The sequence below is a fragment of the Chaetodon auriga genome, chromosome 17, assembly GCF_051107435.1.
Source record: "Chaetodon auriga isolate fChaAug3 chromosome 17, fChaAug3.hap1, whole genome shotgun sequence".
Taxonomy (NCBI): domain Eukaryota; kingdom Metazoa; phylum Chordata; class Actinopteri; order Chaetodontiformes; family Chaetodontidae; genus Chaetodon; species Chaetodon auriga.
Window position 1 is genome coordinate 20,640,429 of NC_135090.1, and position 17,433 is coordinate 20,657,861.

Consider the following 17,433-nt stretch of genomic DNA (forward strand, 5'->3'; position numbering starts at 1 on the left):
CATTCTCTCCTCTCTCTAATATTGATTTCTACCTCTCATCGCTCTCTTTCTTCCCTCTCCTTCCACTTAGTCTCTATCCTCATTTTGTGCTGCAGTCATCCAGAAAAGCAGAGTTGTTCCACATAATTGTTATTCCACACCAGAGTCATTCAGTATCTCTCTTAGCCTTGCCACAGTCATTCAGAATACCTCCTATCCTGGACTGGACTCATTCACAGTTCTGCCTCCGTTTAGAAAGTAAAACAGATTGATTTTGCTGACTTGTTGAACGGGAGGCTGTTGTCATTTAACTGGTTTGTTTGCTGTGTGGCTGATCCACACGGGACATGCCTCAGGTCCTAGCTGCTGTCTGCTCTGCCTCATTTCTTCCAATACAAGAGTCGCCACACAGCTACGAGTGGCAGCGAGATGTTAACAAGTGCATAAGAGGCTGAATCAAAACAGCTCCTATATGCTCTGTCATCTGTGATATCCACTGTCAAAACCTTCTAGATTGATGTCTATCATCGACCACTAGCCATGCCTACTTGTCAGTGACTGTTGGACTGTCTGCTAACTTACATGTCTGCCTGTCTGTCCATGTTTCTACATCCATCCTCCCACCAGTCTCTTTCTCTCTGTCTGCCTGTCTCTTTTCCCTTTTGCTGCCTTCCTGTTTGTCTGTGAAGGCTCGCATTCATTCAGGTCCTTTTAATATCTGCCACATCATATCGGCTAGAGAGAAATCCATTTTCAGAGATGAGTGCCGCCTGTCTCAAGGCCACACACACAGCAAACATCTATGTGATGATAGTTGATAGTGCACACAGAGAGCTAGAGAGCTCCCAGCCATCAGTGTGCTCTATGTAAATCCCTATTTAGGACAGACAACCATAGAGCAGCCACCATAAAATTATTTGGCAGCCAGCCTTACTTGGTCACGATAGAGGTATGCTACGTGTGTTTACTCAGTAGTGCACTGTGTACAACAGCTGGTGTCAGAGTCATGGGCCTAATGATAACAGCTTAAAGACAAACTGATGCAACTCACACTCCCCGCTGTGAAATATGGGGCAAAGAAGCCCATATGGGAACTATAGTAGGTCTGTGTCACAGGTACACACAGAGAGCAAGGTAACAAGTTCAACCATGTTTTATGTGCATTACAGTCGTTATCCTGTTTGTCATTTCAACGTGAAAACATAGTAAACATGACTACAGTTGACTAAAGTGTTGATACTTTAATACTTTTTGATATCACATATTACAATTACTGTTAATTACATATTTGATCGTATCGAAAGTACCGAAGCTAAAAGACAAAACAGATCTAGAATCAGATTTTCACCTCAAGGCTGCACAGATGAAACAACGGGAATGAAAATCAGCCGGTCCTCAACCATTACTATTAACATTACTACAAATGTGTTATTCTATGTTCAATGACCTTTTCTGTACCAGAACTATGTGCAGATTGTTAATTCAAAATTAATTAAATTAAAACAAAATCCTATTTCGTGTACCTTTTTTTTTCTAACCTTTTGCTGTGGTATCAAAGGAGCCATCAAGCTTTGTTTTTCCATACTAGTATTATATGTAAGTTTAAAATTCTGCCACAGTGACAACATTTAGCATGAACGCAGGCCTGAGCTGACAAAAGCCACGTGATGTGACAAAATACACAAAACGCTGCTTTTCTGGACATATAATTTACTTTGTCCAAGTTTCAGTCATGGGTTCAACACTTTTTCAAACACGACTAACTAAAAACAGCTCAAGCAAATGTATTATTAAATCAAGTATAAGTGCTTTAATTTCATGTTAATGCATTTAATATATGGGCCTAATGCATATAAAATATATATGCCCTAATAATAATTCACTGTCACTTGGTTATACTGTGTCTAGGTGCTGCTAAATCCTGTTCAAATGTATATCTGAGGCACAAACCAAACTGCATGATATTAAAAAGTTTTGTCATTAGCAGAGCACCTCTTCAAAAGTCTAGAACAGGATTACTACAGTGGTTTATAATCGACAGGCCAGGGTGTATAAATATATTGACATAATCATAATCCAGAGTAGATAACAGCTGTTAACTTTATCGAGACGAGGCCCAGAGCACAAAATGCAAACTACAGGAGGTGATGTCGTCACCTCTGGTTTAGCTGGATAGTACCGTGTATGTGTCAAGCCCTCGTAGTACCGCGATTACTACCAGTTTTACTCCACAACACAGCAGGCCGTGGCGTGCAGCGACCAGGCCTCAACTACACACAAGGCCGCTTGGAAATCCTCCACTCACTGTCACCGGGAAATAACCGGTTTAACGGGCATATTGACCCTTAATACCACGTAATACGGCCCATATTCCCCGCGCTGCATGACACTGTGAAATGTCCCAAACAGATGAACGCGTTAACTTTGTGAATCCACTCCTCAGTCAGACACAACACAGCGACAAAACAGCCCACAAAGTCGGCTGTTCGGCCCATCCGAAAGTGACAGCCGGACGAAAATACAGCTAAAGCTGCCCGGATAACTTTGTACTGACCCTCGTCGTCATTTGCACGAGTGCAACCGTGATAGAAGACGGAGAAAGTGTCAGTATGTGGCCACAAACTAGTCCAAGGAGAAGGCCCTCGAGCCCCTAAAAACACATGAATTCAAACAGCCACGTTGATTCATGAAAAAGAGGAAGAAAATATGTCAGTGTACGAGAGAGGAGGAGGAATGACAAGCGAGGAGTTTTCGAGGTCTGACACAACGCACGAAAAATAACAGTTGATCTCGGAAGTCCAACGGCAGTTATGGCGTTGAATTTATTTCTAGTGGAAAAGTTTCGAGCTCACTGTGTCTAACCGCACCGCTCCCTTTTTTTTCACAGAAGACACCCAATCCGCCCTCCACTCGTCTCCGTGGGCCACCCAGATATCGGAAAATATGCTGATCAGCTCAACTGCTAATACTGTTTATGGCCACAGTAAACATGAACAACGTTAGCAGCTCGGCAAAAGCACAACAAGCCCCACTGCAGTGCTGCAGGAGAAAGATTTGTGGGCAGCTTATACTCACCAGAGCTAATATAGTACCCCAGTGTGATCCTCTGTTGAGTCCGCCGGGTAAAATAGGGCAGGGTGGCCAGTCGTCCGCAGCTGCCAATTAGCGGCCGTTCATGTTTCTCCGGCAAAGCAACTTAAAAGGAGGAAAAACTACTGCCCTGTACATTCTACACTACAGTCGCAAAATGGTGAATGAAGCCCCAAAGCCTTGACAACCAGCCCGTGCGGCCAATCGCGGAGCACGAACGCGTACAGTAGCCAGTAGGATCCCGCGGAAGGGGAGCGAGGGCGGAGCCGCACGTCAAAGTAAATTTGATCGACGGCGTGCCACGGCCAATCACAGTGTGGGAAAACACAGAACAGCTGTTGGGAGAGCGAGGCTGCGGCGGCCAATGGGGCTCCTCTGTGGGCATGTCTGTGACTTACACAGGCACGCAGGACAGGAATGAAATCTTTCTCTCTTTCTCTGTCTTTCTTTCTTTCATCCCCTCTTCATTTGTCTACAAACATGATCACGGGCGTGCACCGCTGCGAGGACGTCTGTCCTTTCCTGACTTCTTGCGGTAGACTAGAAAACACTGACATGACATCAAATTTAATACAGATCCATATGTCAGATCTCAAGCTCTGTCATATATTACAACTTAAACTCACACAAAAGAAAACACAAGCAGCTTCCATAAGCCTGGTTAACTCTATTTATTTAATGCTGTTTATTTGTCTGCATGCCTGCCCTGTGCACTGTCTGCACTGTGGTCCATGTGAGCCACAGGTTAAGTGTAGTTTCAGAGGGACCACAAAGAACACCAACTCCCAAATTCTTCAGCTCTCTCCATCTCCATCCCTCTCACAAACTCACTCCTTCTCTCCCTCTCTCTCTCTCCCGCCCAGCTAATCAGAGGTGCTCTAAACAGCACAGCATCCCTTCGTCCCGCCTCCCCGGCCAATCAGGGCAGCCGCTGGAGGCTGTACGTCACCAGAGCAGCGTGTGATTGGCTGAGAGGCTCGGGGTCTGCAGGCCAATGACCGAGTGCTGTGGTGAGGTCATTATGCTTGTTGCCATCAGCTTGGCCAAACAGGAAGAGTGAAACCCCAGTGAGTAAGTTGGTCCAAACGTGGGATTATGGTTCCTAAGAGAGTGACCCATATACACTGTGGGCCTCCCTGCGCGCGTGCGCGCGCGCACACACACACACACACACACACACACACACACACACACACACACACACAGACACTGTGTGTATGCTGGGAGGCGAGCATGTGTACGAGCAGGTACAGGCTGTAATACACTGAAGAATACAACATGCAAACAGGCTGAAAAATACACAGTTAAACATGCATGAGTGCACACACGCAAACATGCCTCACACACATATATGTGCTTGTGCAGCACACAAACATGCACACACACACAAGCAACACAGTGGCATCCCGCTGTGATTTCATAAGACACTAATGATGTGTGAATTGCTGTGTAGCAGTGCGAAGTGCTGCTTCTATAGCTTACAGGCACAGATGGCGAGTTTGGTCAATGATGATACAGAGATGGCTGGTTGCGGCATTGCAGTCTGGCTGGCGCACACACACACGCACACAGACATACGCACAAGCACACAGGCGAGCGGGTACACTTACCACAATCACACACAACTGGGCACACGCATACAAGCAAGCACCTACACACACATACCAGGCACAGCGGAGTTAGAACATGCCTGGGCGTTACATAAGCTGTACGTGTACTGAGGCGCACACACACACATACACATGCACACACTGCGCCTAGCCCTGTGTGAGCAAACACATAGAAACACACTTTGGTGTAGACGGGCAGACTATACAGCCTCTCTGAGAATGCAAACATACAGACGTGCACTGTTGCACAACCAACAAAGTAAAGTACACGTTTATTATCAGTATTTAGTGTGCACAGGAAACACACACACAAACACACACACAAGCTCAGCATTTATGTATTTACTGTACACATGTCACGGCTGTAAAATGTACAACTTGTGACTCATAAATCTGTGAAAATGCCCCTCAAACACACACGCAGACACATGTAAGTGCAGAGCGAGTGGGATCTCCAGACATCTCCCACACCCCTGATAGTGAAGCACTGCAGTCTCTGTCTCTCTCTAACTGACTGCTCATTCACCGTAGACGAGTGTGTATTCAGAAATGTAGGGCGAGTACCGCGCGCACGCAACTTTGAGGGGTGGCTGGTTTCGTAAGGCGCCGTCGAGAGACATTAGAGAGAGGAAGAGTCCTGAGATTCAAGGCTCGGAGAAGCTTTAGAATGAGAGTGGAAATGAAAGCGGTAAAAGGTAGAAGTGAGACAGACGGTGAGGAAAATTATGAAAGACGGGCTGCTGCGGAAAGAGAATGAGGGACAAAGAAACGGATGTGAATCACGCAAACGACAAAAAGAGCGAGGAGGAGGGACGGAGACAGACAGAGAGGGCCACAGAGGTAGACTGAGAGTGACTCTTCGCTGCAGAAGTCGAGCCGTTTGTGAATGAGTGCCATAAATCCGGCTGGTATTAGCACCTCTGAGCACTTTCTAAGAATGAGGCGGAGAGCTGTGGTTAAGCCCCCCCAATCCCAGTCACTTTACGCTAAATGCATTACGGCCACTTAACTGCTAAACAGCTCCAGGGACCCTGCACTGTACCTGACCCAACACTCTAACACTCTCTAATTCAAGAGTGCGTGTGTGTGTGTGTGTGTGTGTGTGTGTGCGCGCTCTTTAAAAAAAGAACAAATCGAGAGTGAGAGATGGACCAGATGAGTCCGACTCTACTCTTCCCACACTTTGAGGTTGAGTAGATGCACAGCAGATTTAACAGCTTGCACCTGCTGTGAATAATGAAATCTGAGAGGAAGGCGCAGCCTCTCAGCTGCCTGTATAATTAATACGAGCGACACAGTCTAAACATCTTTCTGTTGTCTGATGAATAGGCTGTTTCCACATCCGTTTCTATTCAAATACTATAAACTGGGTCTAGTGTGGAAACATTCAAAGCAAACAGAACCGGATGTCAGATATGCGCTGAGTTATACGTCGGCCTGCAGTTTTGGAACTAGTAGTAGTTGACACGGTCGAAAGCTACAAAATAAGCAGGAAGTGGACCTTGAAGTGACACTGTGCTAATCAACAAATGAACTGCCAAGCTTAACTTTCAAGTCATAAAAGTACTCATGATGCAAATCAATGTGCAGATCAGCACGTGGTGCAAGACATTCTGAGATTCTCCACCTCAGTAAAAGCCGTAATAAAAGACCGATTTCACTTCACTTTATATATTTGTCTAATATGAGCACAATGCAACCACTGTTTGCGCACGTCAGGTTCTGTGAGAGGCCCCGAAGCGATAATTTAACATGTAAATTTCATGTTTGTACTAATTTTGGATGAATGTTGAACTTCTCCACCTGCTGCACATCCTGAAACGGCTGCAGGGAGACGGCGCCATGTTTACTTCGCTGCTCTTGCCCACACGTGTCATTTATTGCTTTTAGAATATTTAAAGGATATGATTCAATTTCAGATTTCATTATTTCATCCGTTTTATTGGTTGTATTATCTCACTTTGTGTAGCTTTTTAACATCTTGTCAGATCCTGAAAAGCTGCATGAACAAATAAAGTTTAATCGATTGGTTAAAATAACAAACCTGTAATCCTGTAACGTCACCAGCTCTTGTGATGCGAGGTGAACCTAAGTACTTCTTAATAAAATGTGAATCAGCAACAACTATATGTGACAAAGCTGATAGATTAGTTAGACATGATGGGAAATCAAACAAATCAATTAATCCAGACAATGGTTCAGTTCTGTTCACTTGTCAAATATCTTCAGTTACCTCTACTGCTCAGCAGATGGCGCCGTGTCCACTGTCTCCAAAATGCTCTAATCTGCAGAATGAGCATATGATCTTGAATGTTCCTCTTTTCTGTTGGTTGTGTGATGTTGTCATCACGCTTATAAATAGTAGAAATTGCAGAACTGATATATTTGATTCAAGCATATTTGTCTGCTTCACAAACAAACGCACAAGTAACTTCATTAGCAAGTGGAGGTAACTTCATAATAAGGGTAAAGACATATTTCAGTTAAGAACATCACTAGAATCTCTTAAATATTAATGTGAGTCGTATGAAAGTCTGAGGTCTTGAGTTTGACCAGCCCTGTCCTCTGCAGGAAGGCTCACTGCTTGTGATAAAGAGTCTTTGAAATAAACCTGACTTTGATGGTTCTAGGTATTCTACAGAGCTCTGGGGGGTCCAGACCCCCAGGCTGCGAACTGTCGCATTAGAACATATTGGAGAGGCAACAGACCTGAGCAGCACTAGCGGGTGTTCTCTTCTTGTGACTCCACAGATAATGAATCCTTATTACTGAGGAGGCCTCTCTGCCGGTTCACTGAGCTGTGAGGACAATCTGCCTCCAGAAATATACTCACATGCTTGCTGCTGCACAGGTACTCAACTGTCAGCGTGTAATCCTCCACACGTATTGACTGACTACCTGCTCCAGCACTAAGTCAACCGGTCTGCACTGAGTTCTGTTTGCCTAAACTTTTCCTCTGCGTGCCTGTGGTTCAAATTAAACAGATTTTTTCTGTACTTTAATGTCAATAATTGACTTCATTAATAGTGTCCTTACTGGGTTCATGACCTCCAGTTCACCATGCTTTCACAGCTGAAGGCGTAATAGCGTGAACTCTAATCATTAAAAGAAAGTCGTTGTAATTAGAAAGAAAAGGAAGAGAAAGATGTGATAAAAGGTGAGACCACAATAAAGTTCATCCCATTCACGATTAATACATCAAGAAAGGAGGGAGAGAAATACAGTATGTGACTGAGTGAACACGTTTAAGAACCTAAATATTAAATAAGAGGCAAATATTTGGCCAAAAAGTGATACATAACCAATGTTTTTTTCTTCAAATATATTTCCTTCAATAGACAGTTTCACCTAATTCAGTCTCAAAATTGATCAAAAGTAAATGATCTGCATTCATTTATTTTAAATAACATATTATCATAACAATTTCTTCAAAAGTTTCACATCAAAATTAATTTTGATAATATAAAAATTATATTTAATATAGCTAAAGTAAATTACTTAGCTACTAATGTAGCTAAGTAATTTACTGGAACAGTTTGTGTTTGTTTTTAACTAAATCACTAGTAAGATAATCTAATGTTTACTGTGCCACCCGTTCACTCTTTATAACTCACATGATAAGAAATGTGACATTGATGACGCGTCTAACCTGGTTCTGAATGTTGGAGGTCCAGAGCTTTCGCTGTGACCTGCTGGTGAAAGTGAAGGCGGAGTGCCAGCAGGAGCCCAGCAACAATGCATGATAATTAGCCTTCTGTTGTGATCTGGTTTCTGTCTCGGGCCCTCTGGACCATGACCTCTGACCTCGTCCCACAGCCAGACAACAATCCCTCTCCGCTGGAGGCCAAACAGTCCGTCAATCAGCTTCCTTTTGATTCGGCACCGTCCCCCGTTAAGATCAGCGGCCGATGAATGCCTCATAACCGACTGCAGGGGAGAGGAGAGAGACGGGGGATGGAGGGGAGGATGAGAGCTGGTGGGTAGAGAGATGAGACAAATACTGAAATGATTAACAGGGTTTTAAACACGAGAGCACAAAGACACTGTGAATGTGAGGAAAGTAAAGAAAATTAGGCGCTGCAGTCAGTCATTGGTGAAATAGGTAATGCCTGATTACCATTCAGCACAATGACCTACCACAGAAAAGAGAAAGACAATCATTACAGCACTTTTCAAGGTTTCAAGTTACCTACTGCTTTAACTGAAATAAATCAAATCAGGCACTCAAAATAATACTAGAAAAGGAGAAAGATACCCAACAATAAAGATAAGAACTCCATGTCTGACATGCAGAAAACAAAATTTGTAAAAAAAACAAAAAAAAAAAAACAAAACCAAAACCAAAAAAAACTGCCCATTAAAGTGGGACAGTATCAATTATAATGACTTTTTTTCCACTCAAGTTAAAGAAATCTTCAGATATACAGAGTTAGCTGAGTCCATACAGTTGATGGTTAACTTTACAGCTAACAGCCAGTTAACCTAGCTTAGCATGTGGACCGGACATGCGTGAAACAGTTACACCAGCTTTGCTCAACAGTAACAAAACCCTCCAATCAGCATTTGTAAAGGTTATCAATTCAGTTATGTCTCATTTGTGTAATAAGTGCAAACGCAGAGCAGTTAAAACCATCGTTCAGTTCGATGGCGGTTAAATTTTGTGGCGCGGGGCAGCTTCCTGGAGTCTCTGCTGGTTGCCTGGCAACCACTCAACTGTCGTTTCTTTACACTTTGGTTTTTACGTGGATTAAACAAAAAACATACATAACAGGTCAACTGGTGAGTTTTAGGTGCTGGTAGGCGTATTTTGTTACCATTAGCTAGAGCTAGGCTAGCTGTTTCCCCGTGTTTTCGAGCTAAGCTAACCGTCTGTTGCCCGTATCATATTTAGCATACAGTTCAGTTCACTCAGCAGCTCAGTATTGAGAAGTCACGTATGCACAGTTTATAATACTGTTTGTAAATATTTATGTGTACATAAATAAAACAGCAGTGTATTTTCTTTTCTAATACACCGTGCGGAGTTGACCTACCAAAAGTAATGTTATTTATGGTAATTACACAGTTAAAGTGCACATTGAAAGGATAAAAGAATACGTTTTAGTTCCATTACCTTCCATAGTGGAGACTTTTCCCTCAGTACAGGTTTCCAGACGGCGACTCATCAGTCTAGACATAAATTTGTGTTTACGCTTTTGTGTCAACAAACTTCAGGAAAACACTCAATCATCAAGCCATTGTGGTTTCACATACCACTAGGCGAGTCCACGACAAGTCTCGCGAGAGTGTGCAGAGCGGATTCAGGAAAAAAAGGGTCCCAATCTTAAAGTGTACTACTGAGAAGTGGCAGCAGGGGGAGCCAGAGTCTCAGAGAAACCAGGAGAGAACTCGAGTGGAGGCCTTCACTGCAGCTCTTCTTCAACGTGGTGATTATTGTACATGAACAGGAAAAACAGCTCATCAGGTTGTGTTTGCTTTTACGAGCTTCCTGCTCAAACATAAAGGTCTTATTTAACTTGTTTAGTTTGAAAAAGTCAAAAATGACTGTGAGTGAGGTTTGGGTTCAAAGCTGCTCTTTTCTAAAACCTTTTTGTATTGTGGTAAATTTACAGCAGGATTCAGTGAAGAAGATTGAGAACATTCTGTGTGAAAATGACAGAAATGTAATATATAAATATGTAGTTTAACATTGTTTGTGAAATGTAGTGTCTAAAGGCCGTTTCAGAGGTTTTATGAGGACTTATTTTGGTTTTGGCAAGAGCTGGCAGCTATTTTCAAAACAGTTTAATCACTGAAGCCATTTTTAAACAAGAATCAGGGGTCCCAGCTGTCTAATGGGAAGATTAGCTGGTTTCCTTAACCGTCTGTGATTATAAAGTGAATGACTGTGGGGGTCTTACCGTCAGCTGGCCAAAACAAGCTAATTAAAGACATCATCATGCCTTCTGGGAAGCTGTGATGGGAATTATTCTCCGCTTTCTGATGTTTCATAGACCAAACCATTAGCTGATCAATCAAGCAAATATTTGCCAGTTTTACTGATAATTAAATAATCTTAGGTTGCAGCCCTAGTTTGGCCTCATGAAAATAAAACATCACCGTTATCATCGTTATCAGCACTTCAGGACCACAGAGCAACCAGCACCCAAAACTTGTGAGGGGGCACAAACATGAGTCTGATTCAACTCATGAGATGAAGCAGAAGATAAACCCGCATCGTGCTGCGCGGAGGAGATTTGCCAGTCTGGTGAGTAATTAAAACTTCCATGTCGGCTGAAGTAAAAACATGGAGGTGGGAGGATCGCAGAGGTGTCATCTGGGACACAATTAGCATCACAATTATTAAAGTTCTCAGGGATTTTGTCGGGGCAATCGTGAGTAATGCTGACGATCTGATAACTGATGCATACGTATTCTGCTGCTGCGCTCACTCATTCTTACATCCGACACTACGTCTGAAATACTAACCTGAAGCCTTTCAGCAAACTGTCATAGAAACATTTATGTCATCTGAATGTTTACTCAAGAAAAGGCAGCAGTAACAGCAAAAAATCTGGATGTTTAACAAAGACCAGCAATCCCTTTCAAATAGTTTTCTGCACCTGAATAGAAAGTCACAAGGTCTGCCTCACACCAGAAGGCTGACACAAACATCTCTCCTTCCTCCTGAATTATTTCCATTGTCATAACCAAATCTCTTCCATCAAGGTCTTTTTGTAGCAGCTGTCGCCAAAGAGGGGGGCAAAAAATAAAAAAATAAAAAAAAAGAAAGAAAAGAAAGCCATCACAGGCCTATTGTGAGCAAAAGTGAGAATGCTTATCCCTGGATGGCTTTCTTTCATTAAATGTGCCAGGACTTGGACAAGTACAAAGTACTCGACTTGCCGTCGACATGACTTGAGTCATGAAGCATTCAGAGAGAGAGAGGCGGGCTGGCACGACGAGGCTGCAGGTTGTTGACTACAAAAGCACCAGCATGAAAGAACAGAGGATCTGACTCAGTAATGGAGGCTGGCTGATGTGCGTTTGTGTGTAAATCTTTTTTTTTTCCCCAGAACAACTATCTGAACCCAAATTCTCCTCCGGGTGAGCGATCGGGGCTGCAGCTAACGATTGTTTCTGTTAACAATTCACCCGTTACTTTTTCAATTGTTTAGTCTATAAAATGTCAAAAAAGGTAAAACAAAAACCTATTTCCCAAAGCCAAAGGTGACATCTTGAAACTGCTTGTTAGTCTGATCAACAGACCAAAACCCCGTAAACATTGAGTTTATCCTATCAAAAACCTCACAGCGTCTTCTCTCAGGAAAACTTCAGTGGCTGAATGATTATCGAAACAGCTGAGAACTCGATTAACAGACGGTTTCAGCTCGAGGTTTAATCAGACCTCATTTGTTACAGTGGACACTTAAATGTCTTCTTAGGTCGGTGCGACTCAATTCCAAAAAAGTTGGGACGCTGTGTCTGTGTGTCTGACCTCATCAGCTTCATTGATTTTGGATCATTCCACAGGTAAACAGGTTGATTGGTAACAGGTGAGAGTATCATGATCGGGTATGAAAAGGCTCAGTCGAGCGAGGTTCACCTCTTTGTGAACACATGACTGGATGAAGGAGATGAACACATGGACTCAGGAGCACGTAGTTGTTGGTAAACAACAGTTTGTTTGTGAATGACTGAATCTTGTTTTTATTTATGTTTTAGAACTTTTTTGGAATCATCTTTTCTTGTAACAACAACTTAAAATAAAAAAGGAACCAAAACTAAGAGGAGAAATGAAGATGAAACGGTTCACATTCTTATTCTTGGTTTGCTCATTTTTTCTCAAATGAAGCAAACGAAAGAAAGACACAGAGCCCGACCTCCATTTTTACCTTTTTAATGACCCCTGATTATTGTTTAATTACAAATGAAGATGAACAGATAGAAGAGGAACAGAAGTACAGGTGGTTCATCCGTGATAAAAACAAAAAGTCTCCGTCCCTCCTCTGGAGTGACAGCTCACCGTCGAGGTGGACATGAGAGGAGAGACGGAGGCGAGCGGAGAGAGGACAGGGGAGGCAGTTCAAATAATACAATGGTTAAACAGTACAAAGCTCTTTTTTCTTACAGGATCCTCCAAAATGGAAAAAATATATATACATAACATCAAAAAATGAAAAGAATTGTTTCTTCCCCTGCTGTATATCATGTGGGGATTATGTGACCCTCCTCTTGTCCATGGTGACGTGGTTAGAAAATCAGCGTGAGTTTAACACAAAAAAAAAAAAAAAAAAAAAAAAAAAAACAGGACTGCACTGAAGCCAACTAGTTGAAGTTCATGGGAAAGAGTGCAAACTGGAACAAAAACTCACAGAAAACCAGGAATTCATGGAGGAGACCAGACCATGGCAAGAGGGTACAAAATAATCAAAACAGTCATGTTAATAATATAATAGTTACAAGAGTAACAGTAATACGTCTGAAAAGATACAGAAGAAAATGATAAGAACAACGTCGGTGACATCGAGGGGTGGAACTATCAACCGGCCGGGGAAACAGTTATTCTCTTGTGTTGTTTTTGAAGCCACGACAGGTAAGGCGGCACAGGTGCGACGGGTCAGGCACAGCCGTGTTCGCGTTTGTCTTTACCGGACACCTGCAAACCACGTCCGTCCTGAAAGTTCACGAAGACGCTTTTTTTCTGGCTGACGAGGACGTTTGACCCTTTTCAGAAAGAGGAACGATGATCATGTTGATGAGCCAGTCCGGACGGACGGACGAGCTTTTATGTGCCCGGTGAAGAAGAACGGCCGAATGTGTTTAGATAGACAGGAGACTGGAGCTGGGTGGACAATCTGGACGAGAAACTGTCTTTTCTGAGTATTTTTTTATGTGTGTGTGTATGGCACAACCATAGAAACCACACATTCCCCCCACACACACACACAGTAGTGCACGTACACACAGAGCAGAATGAGCGAGTCAGATTATGGGAAGTCCCTCTCTCTCCACTCTGCTCTGAGGTTTTGTGATGCCATTTCCTGTGTGTGTGTGTGTGTGTGTGTGTGTGTGTGTGTGTGTGTGTGTGTGTGTGTGTGTGTGTGTGTGTGTGTGTGTGTGTGTGTGTTGAAGTGTGTAGCAGTGTGTAGTTTCTTTGGTTTGCCGTCTACTCCAGAGACTGCGGGGGCGCCTGATGTCACGTGTGATGTCATGTTTCCCTTTATTGTAGCCACAGTAAAGCCTCACTCTAACCAGGATGGTGTGTGTGTGTGTGTGTGTGTGTGCGCGCATGGGCAGGGTTCAGACCAGCCCATACACACTCGGTTCATACAAAGCTGCTTGAGTCCACAGTCCACGCTCAAACCAAAGTCCAGTCCTATCAGCAGCTGCGATGTGACGCCGTGCTGAAAACCTGCTGCGCATGTGTCGTCCAATCAGAATCAGCCTGCCTCGACCACGCGAGTCCGTCACCAGCTCCCCGTCACGACCTGCGCCTCCACGCTCTTTAAGCAGACCGGGGTCAAACAGTTGCAGGCGGGCGGGGCTTAAGAATTTAATTTAGCTTTCTGTGACCGAGCTCAACCCCGTCCGGCCGCCACTCGACGGATGTTAAAACAAACACGCCCACTAACAAGGTAAATATGATTGGACCCGGGTCTGATTAAACGTCTCTGCTCACTCTTTTGGCCTTGTCCCGTCACACCCTCCGTCCCCTGAATACACAATAACTGAATTTTTTATTTTTACAATATAAATATAAAACTCTGACACCGGTGGCCTTTGTCACTGCAGCTCAACGGTCAAGAGAAGGCAAGGGTGAGAAGGCAAAGGCTGAATTATACTGGTAGTAATATGCCCATTAGAATATATACATATCTTTACCATTAAAAATAGTAGGATTTTCCTGATTTGTATCAAATGACCATATTGAAATATAATATTTGAATTCAATATATATTTGAATAAAATATATATGTGTAGATTTACTTATTCTGTATCTCTCTTTTACAAAAGCAGAAGGCATGGTGGTACTGTGTGATAAAACACTTTGCTGGGGGTACTTGATAAAACTCGTGTTGGCTTAAAAAAGGCACAATCTGATTTTTGTTTTGTTCGTTAAAATGGGCAAAAATGTCTTCTTTCTATTTAAATGAACAAAGCGTCATAAAAATAAGCTGTTTCTCAATATCTCAGTGAAGGTTTGCCTGAGTTAACCTTGGTGCTCGACATTCATGACATGGTTCCCGTTCTCCTCTAGACTAATCAGTTTGCTTCGATCGTCGCTTCTCAAAACATCACATGAACAGATTCGGCTCTTATCTCCGAAATACAGAAAGTCCTCAGATCACTGCAAATGCCCTAAAATACTGTCCATGTCCTTACGAGGCACAAGCATCTGGCACAGTCTTTAAAGAGAAAAACGAAGAAGGGGGGGAATGCAGAAGAGAGCTGTTGATCTGTGTGTTTGAGGGAGAAAACACCACGAATGCCCTCAAACCTCCAAACCCCTCAGAGATTGTGCGAAGTCGGGCAGGGACACGAAAAAGCTGAGACACCCGCTGTATCCTGTTTTTTTTTTGTTTTTTACACCAGCTTTGGGTCCACACACACGTTCAGAAACAAGCGTGTCTATAATTACAGCCTCGCTGGTAGCTGCTTGCTCATTTCCTCAACAGGAGAGAAAGATCCGGCGCTTCCTTCGGGGACTCAGGCGGGTTTTTCTGTACAGTGGAAACCGAATCCATACGCCGACCAACAAATGTCTAATGATGCTGGTCAGAGGTCGAGAGGCCAAAGTCAGTTCATCAAAATCCTCCTCTCCTACTCAGGCTTAGTTTGACTGTCCTCAAAGATGTACAAGTCCACAATCATTCCACGTCTTTATACACTGTAGTGAATGAGCTGAGGCTGGAGAGACCCCTCAGCCTGACCCTGATGCAGTCTCATAGTGTCTGAGTTATTTCCTGGAGAAAGGACTGATTGGAGGGTTCTTTCTAATCACATCTTGAAAAGAAAAAAAAATCCCTCTTCAGCCTGTAAGATCCATCCGAACTAGGTCTAAGGTTGTTTTTTCTTCTCGCTGCCCTCCATCGTGTAAACGGCTGAACGGTGACGGGCGCAGACAGAGAGGCACTTCTGTAATCTCTATCAGCGCTGTTAGAAGTGTTTTTAGTCACATTAGGATCTGTCTGTTACGGTGAGTACGAATGAGGATTAAGAAGAGAGGGGAAGTACGGAGCCAGACGTGGGCGAGAGATTAATTCAGTCTGCCGCTGTACGACTCAGGCTGCCGCGGTACCCGTTCAGCTGATCCGTTTCACTGTACCAGATAAACAAATAGACCATCAGAGGCATCATCCGGGCACAGGTGTGATGTGAGGTGATCCCTGGCAGACTGATGGCCGAACTGGCACCACGAGGGCGAGGAGGCATTGAATGTGCAACTGATATTAAGAGTAGACTTCCTCTCTGTCAGGCAGACGCCAACACACAGACTGAGTTTGGTATCTCTTAATGTTTTAAGTCACAGCAAAAGTGCTCTGCTGTGTTCATGTTCGATAGGGTATCAGGGGCACAAAGGTGTCCTGCCCTGCAGTACATTAGAGGCTACACAGGTACATCTACGTGTTTATGGTTTCATGTAGGCCATAATTTCCAGCGGCTGCTTGCTGACAGTCCTGATCATAGGAGGCTTCAAAAGGTGTCCCACAAAAACCAGAGAGGTGGTTATGACCACACATCAATCCTCATCTTCACTACCTCTCGAGCATGTAGATGTGACATCTGTAGGCAAATCTGCTCTATGTTTGGTAATTGAAGGAGCTCGTGGGGCTGTGAGGTCAGTAAAAAGTGCCCAACAGCTACTTTAACTGTTGCACAGAACAGAATTTCCTACATATGATCCACAAACACATTCAGATACAGAATAAAAGAACATTTATGTGTTTGTGGCCACCTTTCAGTTAGCGAACGGCTGTGTCAAACCAAAACCTGCTGTGCTCACTACCGCTAGCAGCAAACCGCAAGGCATTATGGTCTACATGAAACTATAAAGTTTGATGACGAGACTCTGAGAGGTGTGTGTTGTCTGTCTGTCTGTGTGTGTGCACCTGACGCTCAGCAGCCACTGTTTTCCAGAGACAGCTGTGCTGTAGCTCTCTGCAGCTCTGAGCTCGCTCTGCGCTGGGTGGGAGGCGGTGGCAGCATCAACCCCAGAATAACACCTCCTCCTGCTCTTCCTCCACCGTTCTCCACCTCCCCCACTCTCCTACCTACGTCCTCCCTCTTCCCCTCCACCTCCTCCTCTCCCTCAGCCCTCACTTTCTTGTCCTCCGCCTCGTCCCTCTCTCCATCTGCCTCCATCTTCTGGTCTTCGCTCCAGCGGCGTTTGAAGCGGAGTTTGAGCGGGATACAGCGTGTGCCTCCGGGGCTGATGGGAGCTGCCTGACCCGGCTCAGTCTTCAGGCCGATCAGGGGGAAGGCCAGGCTGCCGCTGCCAATCGGAGGAGTGGCGGGAGTCTTGAAGACCTCCTCATCATCGTCAGGATCATCATCGGGGTTACTGTGGGGACGGGCGGAGAGGCTGCTCCCGTTTCCGTTAGCTTGATGATGGTTGTTGAGCTGATGATGGTGGTGACGAGCTGTCGGGGTGAAGATGCCATTTTCCTCATCCTCTTCGTTGTGATTGAGCTCATCTTCCTCGCTGATATCAGTCACCTCCACTTCTTCTTCTGACTCGATGTCTGATATGGGCTCCACCTGGAGAGGAAGA

At 44.1% G+C, this 17,433-nt stretch overlaps 2 protein-coding genes across 3 annotated transcripts in view; both read right to left on the reverse strand.

Annotated features, from left to right (window-relative positions):
- Positions 1–3,210, reverse strand: part of cica (capicua transcriptional repressor a) — a 30,852-nt gene extending 27,642 nt beyond the window's left edge. For both annotated transcript variants that reach the window (XM_076754141.1, XM_076754140.1), the window contains exon 1: positions 3,055–3,210. The gene's annotated coding sequence lies outside the window, so the exon portion shown is untranslated. The remainder of the gene's footprint in view (positions 1–3,054) is intronic.
- Positions 3,211–13,737: 10,527 nt separating this feature from the next.
- erf (Ets2 repressor factor) overlaps positions 13,738–17,433 on the reverse strand; it is a 34,468-nt gene continuing 30,772 nt past the window's right edge. Inside the window, exon 5 of the mRNA XM_076755118.1 lies at positions 13,738–17,420. Coding sequence (XP_076611233.1) covers positions 16,779–17,420 — 642 coding nt within the window. The 3' untranslated portion in view covers positions 13,738–16,778. The remainder of the gene's footprint in view (positions 17,421–17,433) is intronic.